Source organism: Eucalyptus grandis, chromosome 9 (genome assembly GCF_016545825.1).
Source record: "Eucalyptus grandis isolate ANBG69807.140 chromosome 9, ASM1654582v1, whole genome shotgun sequence".
Taxonomy (NCBI): Eukaryota; Viridiplantae; Streptophyta; class Magnoliopsida; order Myrtales; family Myrtaceae; genus Eucalyptus; species Eucalyptus grandis.
In genome coordinates, this window is record NC_052620.1 from 37,643,050 (window position 1) to 37,661,422 (window position 18,373).

The 18,373-nt window shown below is 40.2% G+C and overlaps 2 protein-coding genes and 1 non-coding gene across 3 annotated transcripts; all 3 read right to left on the minus strand.

Annotated features, from left to right (window-relative positions):
- Nucleotides 1-851: 851 nt before the first annotated feature.
- LOC104419679 (GATA transcription factor 5) lies at nt 852-2,599 on the minus strand. The gene is made up of 2 exons (XM_010031414.3): nt 1,969-2,599; nt 852-1,823 (listed from the first exon to the last, which is right to left on the minus strand). Exons 1-2 carry the CDS (start codon nt 2,326-2,328, stop codon nt 1,122-1,124), a joined length of 1,062 nt encoding a protein of 353 aa, XP_010029716.2. The 5' UTR covers nt 2,329-2,599; the 3' UTR covers nt 852-1,121.
- A 7,684-nt stretch (nt 2,600-10,283) lies between these two features.
- On the minus strand, nt 10,284-10,354 carry TRNAG-GCC. Its single transcript has one exon. It is a non-coding gene; the product is annotated as a tRNA-Gly (tRNA).
- Nucleotides 10,355-11,130: 776 nt separating this feature from the next.
- LOC104419680 (probable leucine-rich repeat receptor-like protein kinase At1g35710) lies at nt 11,131-13,590 on the minus strand. Its single transcript, XM_010031417.3, has one exon. The coding sequence runs from the start codon at nt 13,286-13,288 to the stop codon at nt 11,366-11,368; it is 1,923 nt and encodes a 640-aa protein (XP_010029719.2). The 5' UTR covers nt 13,289-13,590; the 3' UTR covers nt 11,131-11,365.
- Nucleotides 13,591-18,373: the final 4,783 nt, after the last annotated feature.

Sequence of the window (18,373 nt, forward strand, 5' to 3'; positions counted from 1 at the left end):
TATCGAATATTTGCTCATGAATTTCAAATCACGGTGAATCCAAACACAATGTCAACTTTTATGTACTCATCTATTCATGCCAAATCAATAGAAAAAAAAAAAACACCGCATCTTAGTGCACGACACATATTTCATTGAATACAAATGTAAGTAATGATCTCTCTCTATACTCAATCGGAAACTTACTATTTTCCCGCTATCTTCCTCGACAAGTACCATGATTCCTCACGGTATTAGCATTACCCAATAAGGGCGAGTTAATTCGAAAATTTGACAACCCAACGCCCGAATTAGGACAAAGAGAGATGAGGAGGGTGGTCCACCGTCTCTTCTTCACCCAAGCAACCGAAGATCAATTCCATTGTCCACATCGAGATATTTCGCAAACCACCAAAAATATCATCTTTGCCTCCATCACCATTCCTTTCCCTCGACGCATTCCACCTGCGACACTCAACCCCCCCTCCTCATTTCCATGCCGATCGCCAATCGATTCATCTCCACGCATAGTAAACATCACTCCCCACTCCCCAATTTTGCAAATTTTGCAATATGGGTGCTCCTCCATAAGCTCTCCAAGCTCTCCAATGTAAGTGAAGAGACACACTTGGCGTAACGCACCCATTGATTCCCAAGTCGTAAGCACTTCTGAGTCGTAAGCACAACGAACCCGTCGATTCCCGAGTCGTAAGCACTGCCGAGTCGTAAGCACAACGAACTGGGCGTGTTGTTTACTCAACTTGAGTTAGTGTTCAATGCTATCGGTGTAACCAAGAAGTCAAATAATGTCACCTATGGTTATAGATAGATATGCAAGCTTACTAATTAGTTTCTGAGGACACGAGGGCAATAAAGGACAAAATTCAAATTGATGGGCGGAAAAAAGGGACAAATCGAATTAAAAACTTGTTAATCTGAAAATCTGTGAAAGAAGAAAAAGGTACACTAATGAATCACCCTCCCTTCATTGCCTAGACCTAATCTAACGCATTCGTCCACTGAAATGAATGTTTTTCTAGGTAAATGCTAAGGGACCTAACTCTCTCTGGCGGGGACCTAGCGGACCGAACCGGTCCGGTTCTTCTCAACTATTGACTCGCGCCCCGTCAAAAGGGGAATTCTCAAAAGCTGGGGACGGCCTGGGCGGACCCGGATTGACCCGGCACCTCCTTCTTCCGCCGCATCTCCACCACTTTCCGGTGGTGGTTCGAGTGCATCTCGCTCGAGAAGGTCGGGCTGCAGGCCGGCCGGTACTCGGGGAACAGCCGGCCCGACTTGAACCGGACCCCGCAGGCGTTGCAGAGCGTCTTCGCGCCGAGCGGGCCGGCCCTCCACTGCGGGGTCTTCTGCACGCCGCAGTGGCTGCACCGCCGCGCCGGCGGCTGGGCGGCGCCCGGCGCCGGCTGGTCCGGCCTCTTCTGCTTCTTCACCGGCGGCTTCCGGTCCGAGTAGGCTATGTTCTCGGGCGGCTCCGAGCTCTTCCGGGCCGGGGGGGTCGTGCAGGCGAGCCAGTTACTCGCCGGCGAATTGGAGCTCGACGAGGACGAGCAGCTGCTCGAGGAGGCGTCGGTCAGGGACGGCGACCCGAGGGACCAGACCCGGCCGCCGGTCCTCGCGCGCTTGCTCCTCCGGGATTTGGCCTGAGCAGGAGTCGCGAAATGAGGCTTGCCCATGGCCGGAGCCTCCGGTCCGGACCGGTTCTGGTGACTTTGCGGATTCCGAGGCTTCTCCGCCGGGAAGACGGCGGGAAGAGGAGAGGAGAATTCGGAGAAGGAATCGTCTACGAAATGGGACAGCCATTCAAGGTCCGCCAAATCATCGTCCTGCGAGAAAAAAAAATTGCGACTTTGGCTCATTCACCATGCATCACTTCAGGGGAAAACGAAGAAAAATCCAAGCAAAAGAAACGGAAAAAATGAGGAAAATTAAAAACATTTTTGGTCAATGACAGAGAATTGCGATTGATACCGGAACGCTGAGTTCACTGGCGGGCAAAGGCCCAAAATCCTCTGTTTTGGCTGAAAATCTCTCTTCAGCTGAGCAGGAAGCAGAGGAAATTAATTTCGCCGCTGCTCTTTCTCCTCCTTCTCCTTCTCCTTCTCCTCCTCCTTCTTTTGGGTTTCGCTCTTCTCCTTCTTCTTTTTCATGCGCTTGGACAAAGCCTTCGTCGTTGGAGAAGTCGAGGAGTTCGTCCACGAGAAAGTCGTCGGAAGACGACGCGTTCAGAGAATTACTGGCCGCAGGCCAGACCGTCTCGTCCCGAACGAACGGCCTCGCGGCCATTTCCCTCCTGAAACTCATCTTCAGAGCGGCCTCGACGCACTCCATTTCCGTTTCAACGTGGATTACACGCAAGACCCACAATTCAGAACCGGCCAAAAACCGAAACTTTCCCTCGGCTTCCGCACGCACGCACGCATGCAAATTGAGAGACTCGGGAGAACAGGGGAGGAGCCGTCAAAATCGATTCTTTCTCTTCTGGGTTACCCTGAACGAGGAAGAAGAAGAAGAAAAGGACGAAGATAAGGGAAGGGAGGAGGAGAGAGAAGGGAGGTGGGTTGGGTGGAGCATTGATTGGAAGGAGGGGATGAATAAAAGGGGGGGGTCCGTGCAGACTCAAATAATTTCCTCTCGATTCTTTTTACTTTTTCAACCCTCTCTCTCTCTCTCTCTCTCTCTCCTGGTCGCACTTCGTATCCTGGCTGTATTCGTACGTTCATACGTTGGATCGTCCGATAACGGGCCTCCTTCCTCGAGTACTTGCTGAGGATCTTCTTTCTGAAATTACGAGGTTCGCCCCCTCGCCTCTTTTCCTCTTCTTTTTTTTTTTTTTTTTTCCTTTTTCCTGTCCTTTTTCTTTTCTTTTCTGTTCTCTTTTGAATTCGAAAGTATTTGAATATTTGAAAAAAGAGGGGTTGGGTTGGGCTGCTTTCAAATCGGAAAATTCGTTGTGGAAAGATTCCTAGAAATGACTCTACCTTGGCGGAAAGAGAGATAAATTTGGCTTGTTTTCCATAGGGGGCAGACCCTAATTTATGTAATTTATCAAGCCGAAAAGAAGGAAGAAGATTTTGATGTTTATTTTTACGCGTTTTTACATTTTATATTAATGAGTTTAATATGATTCGCCTTTTATTACACGACGAATTATTGGATTTATGCATTTGGGAAAATTATGGACTTCAGTGAATAAATACTTGTTTGGGCATATTTTTACTTTTATTTGCATTTACCTCTCTGTAAAATTTGAAAATTCAACAGAAATATTTTTTGAGTCTTAAAATATTTTATGCAGTTTTATTTGAAAGGTTCTCGGGTGATCCGTTATTAAATAAAATTAAAATGAAAAGTCGACGAAAGCACACCTCGTGAATAAATTAAAACATATGATGCCCTCTTATATGTCATCTATTGATTTTCCCATATATTTATATTCAACCCTTTGCATGCATGACATGTAAATGATAAAAAAGCCACGTATTTATAAAACATCTAGTCCTTGTTGACCTTGTCCATATAATTAATGGATTTTCTCATTCCGTTCTCCACCAAGAATGAGTAATTTGAATCAATTTTCCTAAAAATAATTAATTGTATCTCTTATAAAAATGAATGGATGTAAATTATTTTCACTATTATAAATAATAAAAATGCTTTTCATTTATTAGTTATTTTTAATAATATAAACAATTATTTTTAAAAGTTTATATTTTAATACATTCATTTTTTTTAAATAAACGGAGCTCGTCTTCGTCAAAGTTTTTGATTTTGAAAGTTTGGGACAAGGAATCACATCACAACAAAATCATGTTGAATATCCCAAGGGACTCAGCCACCCTTTATCGGTTTTTTCCTCTACAGCTCCTTTTACTTTTCTTCTTTCGGAAAATTTTTTGGGGCCATCGCTTTTGACTCCTTTTAAGTAATTTTCCCCACGAAAATACCGCATTCTTCGCCGCTGATTTGCTTAGTTTAGTGCATATCTTTCCCGCTGAATCTGTTCAGTTTTTGAAAGTCCCTGCCTAAAATTTATTGATTCAGAACATTTAAGCCATCTTTCGTGATGAAACCTTCTGTCAATCGCTTCTTTCTTTTCTTTGTTTCGAAGTTATCCTCGAACGGTTATGATGAGAGCTTAAAAAATGTATGGTATCTCCCAAATAAATGAATCCTAAACACTATCTCTTATTGTCCGTTACTCTTGTTATCCTTCCTATTATTATCGAATCTGCCATCGATTGTTCGATATATAGCCATGTTCGGATCTTCTATTTTCACTCGTAAGGCTTGGCTTTTCATGTAAAAGGCGATACCAAATTTTGTTGTATATATCGTTAGCCCGCTTATTAAAGATATAAGTTTTGAAGATAAAAGCATTGTTTCGGCTATTATAATTATGATCTGACCAAAGAGACCCGCCCCATGAACATTATCATTTTTCACAGAAAAATATCAAGTGAGTTATTTCCAATCTTTAAAACTACCAATTGATTTTGCATGTGAGGTCCAAATAGCCTATAACTCGTGAGAATGTAGATGAGTACTCACTCATTAAGGTTATGTTTGTTTCGCAAAAAAGTTTGTATTTTAGAAAATGTCTTCCAATAAGTAATTTTCCAAGAAAATGAAATTATTTTTCCAGTATTTGATTGAAATCTACAGATAAATTGGAAATTATTTTTATATCAACTAAAAAGAAAAACCTGCTTTTTTTTTTTTTTTCTAAATAGATAGGCATTATTCGAATGTTAGTAACCTTGATTTATTTCTAAATAGACAGCCTTGTTAGTTATCTTCATAAATTGTTACTTTATTTACCAAATGATCCTCATGATTGTAAATTTCAACTTCAATATTGTGGTTACTCATCTTTCAATGCATTGTTTTTTGCAGTGCATGTGGAAGACAATATTATTTTTGCTCAAATGTTTCTATTGATGATGAAATTGCGCAATGAGAATAGCTATTAATAGTGTCTACGAATTCATTTGAAACTTTACCAAGTAATTTTTCAAGGATCAAAGGATCTTTTGAGTAGTGTATGGATGCATCTTCTTGTCAAGGTTATGTTGTCTTTATGAAAAGGTGAAATAGAGATAAGTATGTTATTTTTTGTTGCGATAAGGGAAGTAGTTATCGTGATCAACATAATATTTCTATTGCAAGTTAGAGAACAAAGACTAGATCTCATTTGATTGATAATCCTCTTGAAGTTTGTTGCTATAAATAGTAAAACGTATTAGGGTCATTCCAAATATCTAATGCATCATACAATAAATAATTAAGAGTTTGACAATTGGATTCACTAAATAAAATGAAAGTTGAGCAATTAAATATACACTGTCTATAACATAATGATGCATGCAAAATTTATAATTAAAAAAAGAGTGCATACTAAAATTGGTTGATGGTCCTTTTTACACTAAACTGTGCTTAGGCTATTTTTAAATAATAGTTTCCGTGTAAAAAAGAAAAGAAATATACAACTCATTAACAAAATAATTAAATTTTTTGTCAAATAATTAGTAGCTATATACCAAATGATTTTTTTTTTTTGGAAAAAAAAAATAAAAAGAAGAACAGTATACAAGAAATAATTTTAATTCAATAATAGGTCCCCACATTTTTAAAAAAATATATTTTTTTTTTTGTTAAGGTAAGAGATATATTGAGGGAAGGCCAAATGTACAAAAAATCTTGTCACCAGAAACGTACACTTCAAATGCAGGAACAAAAAGGAGTGGAAGGGTGACGAGATGAAAAAGCCGCAAAACGCGGCACAAACACTACAACACCTAGCCAAAAAGAAGCACGGCATGGTCAACTGGCTACAAAAGCGCCATAGGCATGGAAGAGGTCACCGTTGGAACGAACTACCTACGGGTCCCTAGTGAAAATAATCGGATCTAGGCCCCAACTTCTCTACAACTTTCTGTTTTTGAAATTATCTTTGATGTTCCTAAAGGTGATAGCCTTATCTCGAACCATTTTGAAGAGGTGGTTCTTCATGGCTGGGACCGTCAGGGGTTGGTCTCTAAAGATGATGTTATTCTTGTTTTTCTAAATGATATGACAAAGCGTGCCAAAGGAAAAACGGGCAATGCACTCGTAGAAATCTTTACCCATCAAATAGGTAGCGGCCCAACGGAGGTTCTTCCTCCAAGTTCTGTTGCGCCAAGGCAAATTGCATTTGGAAGCCCAAAAGAAAGCAACACCAGCCGTGACACACCAATAAAAAAAAACAAGTGATCAATAGAGTCGGGCATACTCTTACAAAACGCATAGGTAGCACTTCCAATTCTACCATAGAACAAAAGGAGGGGCTGCGTTGGAAGCCTGCGCTTGGCAATGAGCTAAAGATTAAGCTGATAGCGAGCACTATGGCATTGTCCCACAAAGGAGTGCCAATGGACCCGCAATCTCTTCTTCCTGATGGAGTTCCACGCCAAGAGCTTTCTCGCCAGCAAAAATGATCCAAGTCACCTGATAGGACCGGGAGAGGATGACCCCAGGATTCAAGTACCGTCTGTTGGAGAGAAGTATGGGTAATTTCTCTCTAGAAAAATTGAAACAAAAGAAAATGAAGAAAAAAAGGTAAGAAATAATCTTAAATTAAGAGTGAGATCCACAAAGAATAATATAGTCAATTCAACATGAAAAGAAGTGTTATAAGTTAATAAGAAGATGGAAATAGTCTTTCGGATGGTAATAGTTGCTCATAATATACTATTTTACTTTTCTTTTCCCTCTTAATTTAATTACTACCATTAAAAATCGGCTCAGATTAATTTCGTTTGGGACCCCACCAAGTGGGAAGACAGCCGTTGTTCAGGCTTTTAATATATCGCACCTATTCTCTCATCTTTGAAAACCCTTACGCTAGTTGCGTTTGTAAACTTCTAATTCCGACCTCGTGCTAGCCTGCTGGCAAAATAAATGTCTACAGTATAAATGCCCTTTACTGAATTATTTGACTTTATCATAGCGAGAAAAGACAGAAATAAAAAATCTAACTGCCATTGGCTTGGTAAATTTGGACATCAAAAGCCGCCCGGGAAAGGAAAATAGAAACCTCCAAAGGGTTTTTATTTTATTTTTTAAAGTGTCTAAGCAACTCTTTTTTGGGTCAGAAGCCTAAGCACCTTAGAAAAACATTTCGAACACACTTTTTTCTAGGGTTAGGCGCAACCCGTGTGCATTTGAGAACGAAAATATTTCCTCATTAAGTGTAATTAACGAGAGCTCAAAAACACTCATCAACGCACCTTCTTTTTTTTTTTTTTAACTTTCGCAAAAGTCGAAAAAGAACATGAGCACTTTCTCCTAAATGCATCACTAATAAGACCCCATTCACAAGTGCTCTCAAAACACTAGTCAAGTTATCTACAAGTGAAAATACCATGTTTCGAGACACATTCAAATTGGAAGAATTATGCACTGTAACGACGTCATTTACTTAAGGGTCGATACTATAAAAAATCTCAAATTGGTACATTTGTGAAAAATTTAGTCTTCATTAGTTTCTATTAAATTTTATTATTAAACTATTAAATTAGATGGCATGTACCAGTTGACGGATATACTAGTTTGATTTTTACCCTTTATTTATCATAGATTTGCCAGTTTATGATTTTTTGTAATATTAATCTAGTTTTACGGAAACTACTGAATGTCGAATTTGTTACAAGTATAAATGCACAAGTTCGGGTTTTTTCATGATAAACCTTTACTTAAAAATCAGTAAATTAAAAATCAAAACACACTTTTAATAAGATTCAAGAATTGCCCAATCTAACACCCTCTCCTCCTTCAGCATCCTCCATGCTTCAAACTTTTGCAGGCGCTTATCAAGAGTTAGGCACATATGGTAAAACAATAAGGGCATAGCACAACGCACTCCCTTTCGAAGCAAAGTCAGTGAAAAAAGAAGAAGCAATGCAGGCCGAAGTTAAAGGCAGCTTTTCTGTCGCCAAATGTTCCGACTCCAATGATTCACTCGTCCCTCTCTCTTTCTCCCTCCAACAAGAAGAGACATCATTCGACTTAGCGATTACTCGAACTTATTCTAAGATTTTACTCACACGTTTCGTGCGTTATCGCTTACGCATGCGCGACAAAAAGAGAATAGGTCCTCCTGCCATGTTCCGTCACTAATGAAAGATACTTAGAGAAGTTCTTATTACCTATTTAACTTAGGTTATAGAGAGTTCCCACTCGTAATATTAAACTATTTTATGGAGCTAATCGTTTGATTGCGCAGTCTTGTATTGTATGTTCCCATTGTTACATTTACATAATGGAAATATGACGTTTGATGGTGGGAACCGTGAGAAGTGGCCCTGTACCTAAGCCGGGTTGGCATGCCCTATCTATTTCTTTTTTTCTTTTAATTCAGTGTTGCGATTTGGTGATACTCCAAACGGATTTTGTGCATCATGTTGATTTTGTCTGCTCAGTTTGGTCGAAGATAAACCGCTCGTGCCCTCGATCAAGAAATGGAAGCCTTATACTTTTGAGGTTTGACATAAAAAAAAAAAAATTGAATGAAGGATAGTGGGTTGTCAAAAAGCAATCTTACTTGTTAAAATCTATATTCTTTTCTCGTATTGTGTATTGTCATGATGGAGTAAACTGAAATTATCTATGCATATTGACCAAATATGTAATTATAATATTCAACCCTTTTATACGTATTTTTATATGTGACATTGTTTTTTTATTTGAGTAAAAATGATTTTATAGGTTCGTCCATATATTTCGTATTTATTACGAATTTTAGAAGAGACTAGAAGACTACAAAATCTAAGAGGAGGTGACTAGGCTTCTCGTATTCTAATAGTTGACGGCTTTTGAAACGGACAAACCCAAGTCGAGTCTTCGGAAGAGCCGGCTCCGAAAAAGTCAACATAGCCGCCAACAGCTGTCTGTTCACGTGTCGTGTCGTGATTGGTTGCTGCTCTCCACGTGTGGCGTTTGTCTTTTTGGAACCTTTTATTTTTCTCGAGGAATGCTTTGTTTTTGTCTTGTTTTTTCGATTTTTAAACTGAGGAATTTTTGAATGTTGAAAAATGGGTTGGTAAGAGTCAACAAGCCATTTTCAATGCTGAGGTTTTTAATTGAGAAAATAAAGACAATTAACGATCTTTGTACACTCTCCCTCTCTCAAACATGAAAAATCCTAAAAAATCCTAAAAATTATTGCGAAAGTATAATTATATTCTAAAACTTTTAAAAGATGCAATAAAGTCATTTTGCCTTAAGTAAAGCCTCATTGGCCCTCGCTTGGGATTGGCGAGGTTGGTTGCAAGCCCTTGCCCTGGTCGGGCAAGGGCCGACCACCCTCACCCAGGATCGGCGAAGGTTGTTGTCCCTTTTGCAGCTCCACTGGTGAGCCTTCCATCCCCTCCCTTTTTTTTCTTCAATTTTCTTTTTCTAATAATATTTATTTTTTTAAGTTTTTAATCTAATTTAAATAAGAATTGAATAAAATTAATAAAATATGCCATGTAGGAAATAATAATTAATTTAAAAATTCCACGTTCGGATTTTTCGTTAGTCAAATTGATGGTGTTAACAAAAATATTTGATTGCACAAATTTGATAAATTTTAGGACTTGATTACATTCTTTACAAGTTTTAAGATTGATTGCACTTTTGCAATAAGTTTTAGGACTTCTAATGAACAAATCTTTTGGTATAATTAAATTCATGAGCATTTATCTGCCCCTTCATGTCTTCTTGGAATTTTTTTATTGGTTCAATTGTGTTCATGAATTATTTTTTAATGTTCAAGTGCCATTCTCTCATTAATTAGTATTACTAGAATTTGTTGATATGCACATTGATATTATAAGACACACATCGACCGGGGAATACTTTATGCACAAAATATTCATCGTAACATTCATTTGAAAATGCAAACATTAATACATGTTCACATTTACTTTGAGAAAAGAAGAAAAATTACTAGGGAACAAGCATGTAAAGCAAGCAAGCCGTGATAGACTTCAAGAAAATATTATATTTTGGTTTTTTTAAATAGTTTAGGAAAAACACAAAAATGTATAATATGTTGGAAAAAGGGAGGGAAGAAAATGCAAAAAGTAATACATGTTCACATTTACTTTGAGAAAAGAAGAAAAATCATTGGGGAACAAGCATGTAAAGCAAGCAAGCCAAAATAGACTTCAAGAAAATATTATAGTTTGATTTTTCTTAATAGTTTAAGCAAAACACAAAAATGTATAATATGTTGGAAAAAGGGAGGGAAAAAAAAATTAGGATGCACCAGCCGGGAATCGAACCCGGGTCTGTACCGTGGCAGGGTACTATTCTACCACTAGACCACTGGTGCTGGTTAGAAAAGGTAGGGATTTAAAATTATTTTGTTATAACAAGTTCTCATGAAGAGAGTTGGAACAAGAGTAAAGCGAAGCACGCTTTGTCTTTTGACCTCTTTTGCAATAAATATGTCGTTTGCACAACCCGTGATCACGTTTTCGCTCCATCGCGAAGCGACGATCATCATTCGGCATGTCGAATCAGCCTTTCTTTCAATTTTTCTTCTTCTTCATTTTAAAATTAAGACTCCTCGGAGGAATAATGTATGGGATGGTGGGAAGAGCTTCTGGCGTATGTTTTGCTCGTGTAAGGAAGTGCTTTGGATTCAATCTCCAGAAGCATCCTGAGAAATTAAAATAAAAAAACCAAAAGATCTACGTTACTGCTTTTCATTCTGTTTAAGATTTACTACAAGTGGATTGTTGAGTGACTAAGCTGGCAATTTGGAAATTCAAGGCCTTTTGATTGTATTCTATTCTCTTCCGTTCTGCCTCAGCAGGAAGACAACCAGCTAAATGACAGGGTTCGCTAGAAGAACAATGCAGAAAGGTACAAGCATTTTTGGAGTGGTAACATGTGATGTAACTCTGATATGAGCTGCGCATGCAGGCACGTTTCCTGAGCCATTGACATTAGAACGCAAATAAAATCAAGAGAAAAACGGGTCGGCCGTAACCCCTCAAGCTACTACAGTTAATCTTTCGGTACAATGTAGAGGCCACTGTGCTCAGTTTGTTGAGATGTGAAAAATGTCGACGCTTTGCCTGTATTGGCATCAATACGAATTACCGCGGTGAAAGCATTATCTGCAAGCTCTGGTATTATTATGCAAAAGAATGAACTGATACAATCTTGGGACACCAAAGGAAAAAGGAAAAGCTACGGCTCTTTTCATCAATTATTACATACTCGCGTATTTCACTGAAGCTCTTCTAATGCAGTTGGTGTGGAACCTTTTCCTATGAGCTTCCCTTGGACCGTCGTTATTGAAAGAGCGAGGAAAAGAGCCGCTGCTATAGATGAACTATCGATGCTTACAAGGAGGAAGAGGGGCACCGCAGAGTCCTGGATTTCCTGAAAAAGCGGATGCGGGAATGTTGGCCTTATGAGGAGGAATTCTCCCACTTAACAAATTGTGCGAAACGTCGAACTCCTGAAGTCCCTTCAAGTTCAGCAACTCTTTCGGGATCCCACCCCTCAACTTATTCCGCGAAAGCCGAACCGTCCCCAGTGCGGTGGCATTGCCAAGTTCCTCTGGTATTTTGCCCGATATCCCGTCATTCACAAGCTCCAGTGTCTGTATCTGGATCAATTTCCCCATTGACTTCGGTATAGATCCTCCGAGTACGTTGTTGGACAAAATCAACGATGTGATGGAGGTCATCGCCTCCATCTCTCCGACATTATCATCGATGGGGCCTCGGAACATGTTGTTTGAGAGATTGATGGAGTTGAAGCGCCCAAGAGGGTCCTGGATGCGTTTCAAGAACACAGAGTTAAGGCGGCCGGTGAACCTGTTTGAATGGAGATCGAGGTCCATTAGGAGGGAGAGATTCTTGAACTCGCTTGGAATCGGTGACTGGAAGCCATTGTTTGATAAGTTGAGAAAAGAAAGGTTGCTCATGTTTCCGACCCATCGGGGCAGCTTCCCGGTCAATGCGTTGCTTGATAAATCCAGCGTGGACAGAGACGAGGATGATAACCACCTCGGAAGCGGCCCCTCGATCCCAGTCTTTGCCAGACGCAGAATGAAGAGCCTCATTTCTTGAAGCCATCTCGGTAAGGTCGCTAATCTTAGTGGATTGTAAGAAAGGTCTAAGCTCTGCAGGTTCTTCAATTTCGATAGCTCGGTCGGGATCGGACCAGAGATTTGATTTCTTGATAGATCAAGGATCTGGAGGCTCTGCAGGTTCCCGAAGCTCGATGGTATTCGTCCCACGAAATGGTTGTTTGAGAAGAGAATGTCGGTGAGGGTTGTGAGATGGCCGATCGTGTGAGGCAGGTTGCCACCGAGCATGTTGTTCTCTAGGATCAGCCGTTGAATGTTGGTAAGGTTGCCAATGGAAGCCGGTATTCTTCCTGTCAACTTGTTTTCTGAAAACTGGCAGAACACTAAAGATCCGAGTCCGGAAATGGAAGACGGGATGCTTCCGCGAATCTTGTTCTGGTTAAGGTAAAACAATACCAGCGATGAAAGCTTGCCGATAGAATAAGGAATACGCCCAGTTAATCGGTTTTCAGACAAGTCCATATACTTGAGATTCTTGAGGTTGCCAATCTCAGAAGGGATACCGCCAGAGAATCTGTTCTCATGAAGATCTAGCTTGATCAGCATTCCCATTTTCCCGATGGAAGACGGGATTTTCCCAGACAATCTGTTTCCCGATAGGCCTAATTCGACGAGTGACCTCAATGATCCAAAAACAGATGGAGGAACGGATCCTGAAATATGGTTATTGCTCAAATACAGCTTGTTCAGCCTGTAAAGGTGCCGGAAAGTCCCTGGGATCGGCCCCGTGAGCTTGTTCGAGTCGAGGAACAGGATGGTGAGGCGCGACAGCCTCCCGAGCTCGGGCGGGATTGGGCCTCGCAAGTCCTTGACACTGCTGAGGTCGAGAAGCTGGAGGGAGGTCAAGTTCCCCAGGTACGGGGACAGCGAGCCGGACATGTAGGTGTCCACCGGGAAGTCATCGCCCGTGGACAGGCCCGGGCGCGAGACGTTCACGACCCGGCCGGTGGAAGGGTCGCACGTGACGCCGGCCCAGGTGGCGCAGCAGTCGGACGACGGGCCCCACGACTGGAGGAGGTTGGAAGGGTCCGACGTGATCCCGGACTTGAAGCGAAGCAGCGCTTCTCGGTCCACAGGGTGACATGATTCGACAATGATCAGTACTGAGAAAAGGAGCAAAACCGACAATATTTTCGAGTGATTGGTTGAAGAATCCATCTTGGAGGGAGATCGGAAAGTGCTAGGAAGATGAAGTGTCCTTGAAAGTAAAAAAGGGTGTGAAGAGACAGTGCATTTGTATGTGTGACATGTGAGATTGGTTAGTGCGTCAAGCAAGTTGTGCCATTTTCTCTGATCTGGCCAAGAATCACGAGGCCACTCCTGTGGCCGTACTAAAATAACATATCTTCTGCCTAAAGCATGAGTATTAGGTATGGCTCGGAAGAAGCAGTAGAAGAAGAATAAATTCCCTCGCTGAGCACGAAGAATGGAGGAAAAGACCAAAGCCTTTTTGATAGCAGATGGGTCTTTTACTCAGATTTCGAGAAACTGGGCTTGACTTCGCTGAATAAACTATTAGGTGGGCGACATTACTATCTTCCCAATCGTTCTCACGAGAATCTCGAGTTCCATGACAGGGACTTCTCCGGGAGGAGTGGACCTGGAATGCCGTAGTTGCTGGTGCAAGAAATCGCATAACTTAGCCTGCATTACCGAGTGCATTGTCCTTACTGTTCACAAGGGAAGTCGGTTTCCTTGTCCTCGGGTTCGGGTCCTCGTCACGACAAGCTCGAGACTGGCGTGTGGCGAGATGAAAGATGATCATTGTCTACTCCACGATCAATGTACCATCATGCACTTCTTTTTCCTGCTTAGAGAGATAAGGCTTTGGGTTTTTTTTTTTTCTTTATTTTTTGGTTGCTTGCTGGTCGATGCCCTGGCACGAGAAGTCGTCACGGGCGAGGTCGCTTGATCCGTACTACAGGGTGGGGGTTCGCCATTATTGACGAAACAGAGCGTCATGAATTTGGGGAATGATTCTCGGCGGTACGTACTCCCATATTCAATTGTCAACACAGGCTGCTGGTCTTCTAAGGTTTCGGTGTCGTGGGATTTGATTTGCATAATCTGTTCACTTGACCAATGATAAAGAAAGTCCAAGATAATTGCATTCTTTAGAGTCAGTCGAGTAAACTAAAGATGTAAGTGGAGCATTTAATGAGTTCGGAGTTTACGGCAAGTCAAAACAACGGGGGTACAGTCTGTCAGTCGGTTGTTTTGACTTGCCGCTAGGCAGCCAGATTTGTAGCATGATTTTCATCCTCACCTCAGGTACAAGTACTTGCTATATTAACTACCCGGAGGTAGCCGGAACTTATGTTCTGATATGGTATTTACCTTCATTATCGTTAGCCCCTTAATTTATTCTCTACCTTTATCTTCCCGAGAAGGAAAGAATAGGAAGTGATATTATGGGATCTCCCACCCCGAGCGGATCTGCTACCTATTTCTACCCCCATGAGCCTTTTAAAAATTTGCTCAAGTTCAACTTACTTAACATAATCAGCTTTTTCATTGTCCAATGATAAAGAAAGTCCAAGATAATGCCACTCTTGTTTCAAATACCATGACATGAATTCCAACAACATTGCCTTTATGATTTCCTCATTTAGAGATATAAATATATTTAAGAAATTTATCTTAATCCATTCTAATTTGATGTAATTGATTTTTGTTACTTTACATAATTATGCTTTAAAACTTATATACAGTCTCATGTCTTTTTCATAGATATGTGCAAAATATTGCATTTTTCAATCAATACAATTCTCAAAATGGTATTGGAATCATTGTTTTTTGAGGAAGACTTGTTGAGTCTATTTAGTAATGCTAGCTGCATTGGCTGCGACTTTTCATGGCGGTGGCCATGACGCCAGGCCCATTAATTGTGTCCCTCTTGCCTTTTTACAATAAGGCCGAAGCCTTTAGTTGCTGTTCAATGTCCTTTCTATGCTTATTTCAAAACACCCACATTGCCATCATACTTACTGCCTTCAGATGATCCATACCCTAAAATTTCATCCCCACTGGACGCCGAAATCCACCACACGCATTGCCACGCGCCATCGCGTCTTGAACCCAGGTCGCCCATCACTATTTATAGGTGATTTGGATATCCTCCACTATCTATTTACAAAAATAAACACCAACCCAGCTCCGACAACCCTTTGCCGAGCCATCTAGCGAAGTTTCGCCGCCAATGGCCTTGCCACGCACCCTCACTCGTCGCTAGGAGCTTTTGTGCATGAGATTTAGGCGCCTGCATGCGCCGACAACTCTCCATTTGTGTTGACGTCATTAGACACATAGTGCCATATAATCGCCATGTCATCTATAGCTACGTTTGGTTGTCCAGATTTCTAATCGGGATAGGAAAATATAGGATATGATATAAAATCATGGGATTTGTTTATATCACGTCCATTGTTTGGTGAATCGAAATATTAAAGTTGGATATGTTCACATCATACTATATACTTTTTTTATTTTATTTATATAAACGGCATATCATTATAAATGAATTTAAATGTTCATAAACGGAGATGGTGACAATTTTGATTTTTTTGAATCAAAATCATTCAATTCACATCTCCCTTGTTGATAATTCTCAAATGAGAATTAGCCACATAGGAAACATCTCAACATCCACATTATCCTTACCTAGTACATTCATGGTTCCCAAATTGTCCTAAATTTGATTTCAGTATGACAATTGTGTGAATTTGGTTTTGATGTCCACTTCTCTTCTCATGATTGTCATATGCAAGATCTACAGATGGACAGACGATTGGGACAAGTTGTAGAGTGGGATATTTGTTTGAGCTTGTTTCCTTGGATATTCCTAACTCTTTTGCCGGTTGTGCTGTCATCTAAAACTTGGCATTTTCAGTTAGGTCATGCTTCATCCTCTAGATTAAAATCCTTATTTTCAATTTGTCATTTAGGTTCTATTGATAATAACAATTTTGATTGTCCACCTTGCCAATTAGGAAAACATCATGCCTTGCCTTTCAATTTTAGTGAATTTGTCTCTCATGCTCCTTTTGATTTTATTTACTATGATATTTGGGGACCATCTCAAACTCCCACAATGGGAGGCTCTCGCTATTTTTTAATCTTTGTGGATAATGATTCTTGTTATAAATGACTTTATATTATGAAAAATTGATATGAATTTACTTGTATCTACTGTGATTTTGCCACGATGACAAAAACACAATTTTCTCAAGATATTGAGGTTTTTTGTTTTGATAATGCCATGGAATTTAAAGACACCGAGTTTCTTAGAATTCTCTCCCAAAATGGTACTATTGTTCATCGTTTTTGTCCAAGGACTTCCCAACAACATGGTCAAGCGGAATGTAAACATAGGCATGTTTTAGATATTAGACGTACTCTTCTAGTCTCATTCTCGTCCAAAATTGTTTTAGGAGAGGCTTGTACACCATCAATTGTACTCCATCACTTGTAATAGGTAATATTTCTCCTTATGAGTGTTTGTATGGTAGTATCCCTAATTAAAGTCTTCTTCAAGCCTTTGGTAGTGCTTATTTTGTACATCTTCTCCCACATGAACGCACAATATTAGAGCATTGTGCCCGTTTATGTTGCTTCCTTGGATATGGCATTGAGCACAAAGCTTATAGATGTTGGGATCCTATGTCTAATCATCTTCATGTGTCTCGTCATATTACTTTTTGGGAACACAAGATGTTCTGCTCTCTTCTGCCCTTCAAGTCATCGCCTCATGTTCCTTCACTAATGCTTTAGTGTATTTATTTTCGGAAGATCCCACACCTCCTTCTATTTGTGAATCCTCCTCTCTAGAATTCCCTTCTCCTCTTCCTTCTAATCTTGATGCAGGTTCTATTGGTGATACCACCTGGGCAGCTTCTGACATGTCTGCTCCATTTGCAGATTCTCCACTAGTTGACATTCTATCATCCTCTATCCATCGCTCCACTAGAGTAAGTCAACATTATGTTCGACTTCGTAATTACTATTGTTACTTTACAATTGCTTCTCTTTTTGAACCTTGCACATATAGAGAAACAATCACTAATCCTCTCTAGCATCAAGCAATGGTAGATGAGTTATGGGCTTTTGATAAATCTCATATATGGGATTTGATTGATTTGTTGCCCGATAAGTCCATTGTAGGTTGTAAATGAGTATATAAAATTAAAACAAATGCATATGGTAATGTGGATCGTTGTAAAGCTCGGCTAGTCGCAAAAGGCTTTACCCAGGAATATAGAGTTGACTATGAAGAGACTTTTGCTACTGTTGCATGTCTCACTTCTATCTATAGTCTTCTTGATGTTGCTACAGTTAAGCGCTGGTCTCTATTTTCAGATGGATGTTAAAAATGCATTTTTGAATGGTGATCTTATTGAAGAAGTCTATATGATGCCTCCTCCTGTATATAATTATTCTTCTAAGAAAGTGTATCCATTACGTAGAGCATTATATGGTTTGAAACGGGCTCTTCGTGCATGGTATTCTAAATTTAGCTCTCCCATGGAATCTCTCGGCTTCAAATCCATTTCCTATGATCATGCTCTTTTTGTTTGATGGACATTTCGTGGGTATGTTATACTACTCTTGTATGTGGATGACATGGTTATTACTGGCGATGATCATATTGGCATTTCAAAGTCCAAGAAATGGAAGAGTGGGCTTTGGTGGCTAGCCCTAATAAGCCACCGGGGTTTAAATGAAGATTTTTGTCCTAGAACTGTCAGGGTTTGGGCACTTCCCTGACGTTCCAGCATCTTAGAGCCTTAATGGCTCAAGAAAAGCCAAGTTTAGTATTTTTAATGGAAACTAAAAATAAAGAATTAGCAGTGGAAAGGGTAACAAAGCGGCTGAAATTCCAGAATTTGAGGGTTGTCAATCCGATAGGGATCGCTGGGGGGCTGGCTTTAATGTGGAACAATGATGTATCGTTGAACTAGTTTCGAGTTCGAGGGAGATGATTGAGGTCACTTGTGACCTGAATTGTGACAACAAAATGAGGATTTCTTTCCTACATGCCTCGACAAATTATCACGAAAGACTCCAACTATGGCAGCAATTGAGAATGACTCACGGGAGAAACAACTTACCCTGGATATGCATTGGAGATTTTAATGAGACTTTATATCACTAGGGAGAAGTATGGTAAAAGGGTGACCGATTATTATAGAATGGCAGCCTTCAGGGACCTATTGAATAATTGTGCGCTCATGGATATGGAAAGCA

What these genes read in the sequence shown, in the direction of transcription:
- LOC104419679 (XM_010031414.3), bottom strand. Translation starts at nt 2,328, where the DNA reads ATGGAGTGCGTCGAGGCCGCTCTGAAGATGAGTTTCAGGAGGGAAATG. An exon ending in CCAGTGAACTCAGCGTTCCG is followed by an intron (nt 1,824 to 1,968) that starts GTATCAATCGCA and finishes TTTTTCTCGCAG; the next exon opens with GACGATGATTTGGCGGACCT.
- LOC104419680 (XM_010031417.3), bottom strand. Translation starts at nt 13,288, where the DNA reads ATGGATTCTTCAACCAATCACTCGAAAATATTGTCGGTTTTGCTCCTT.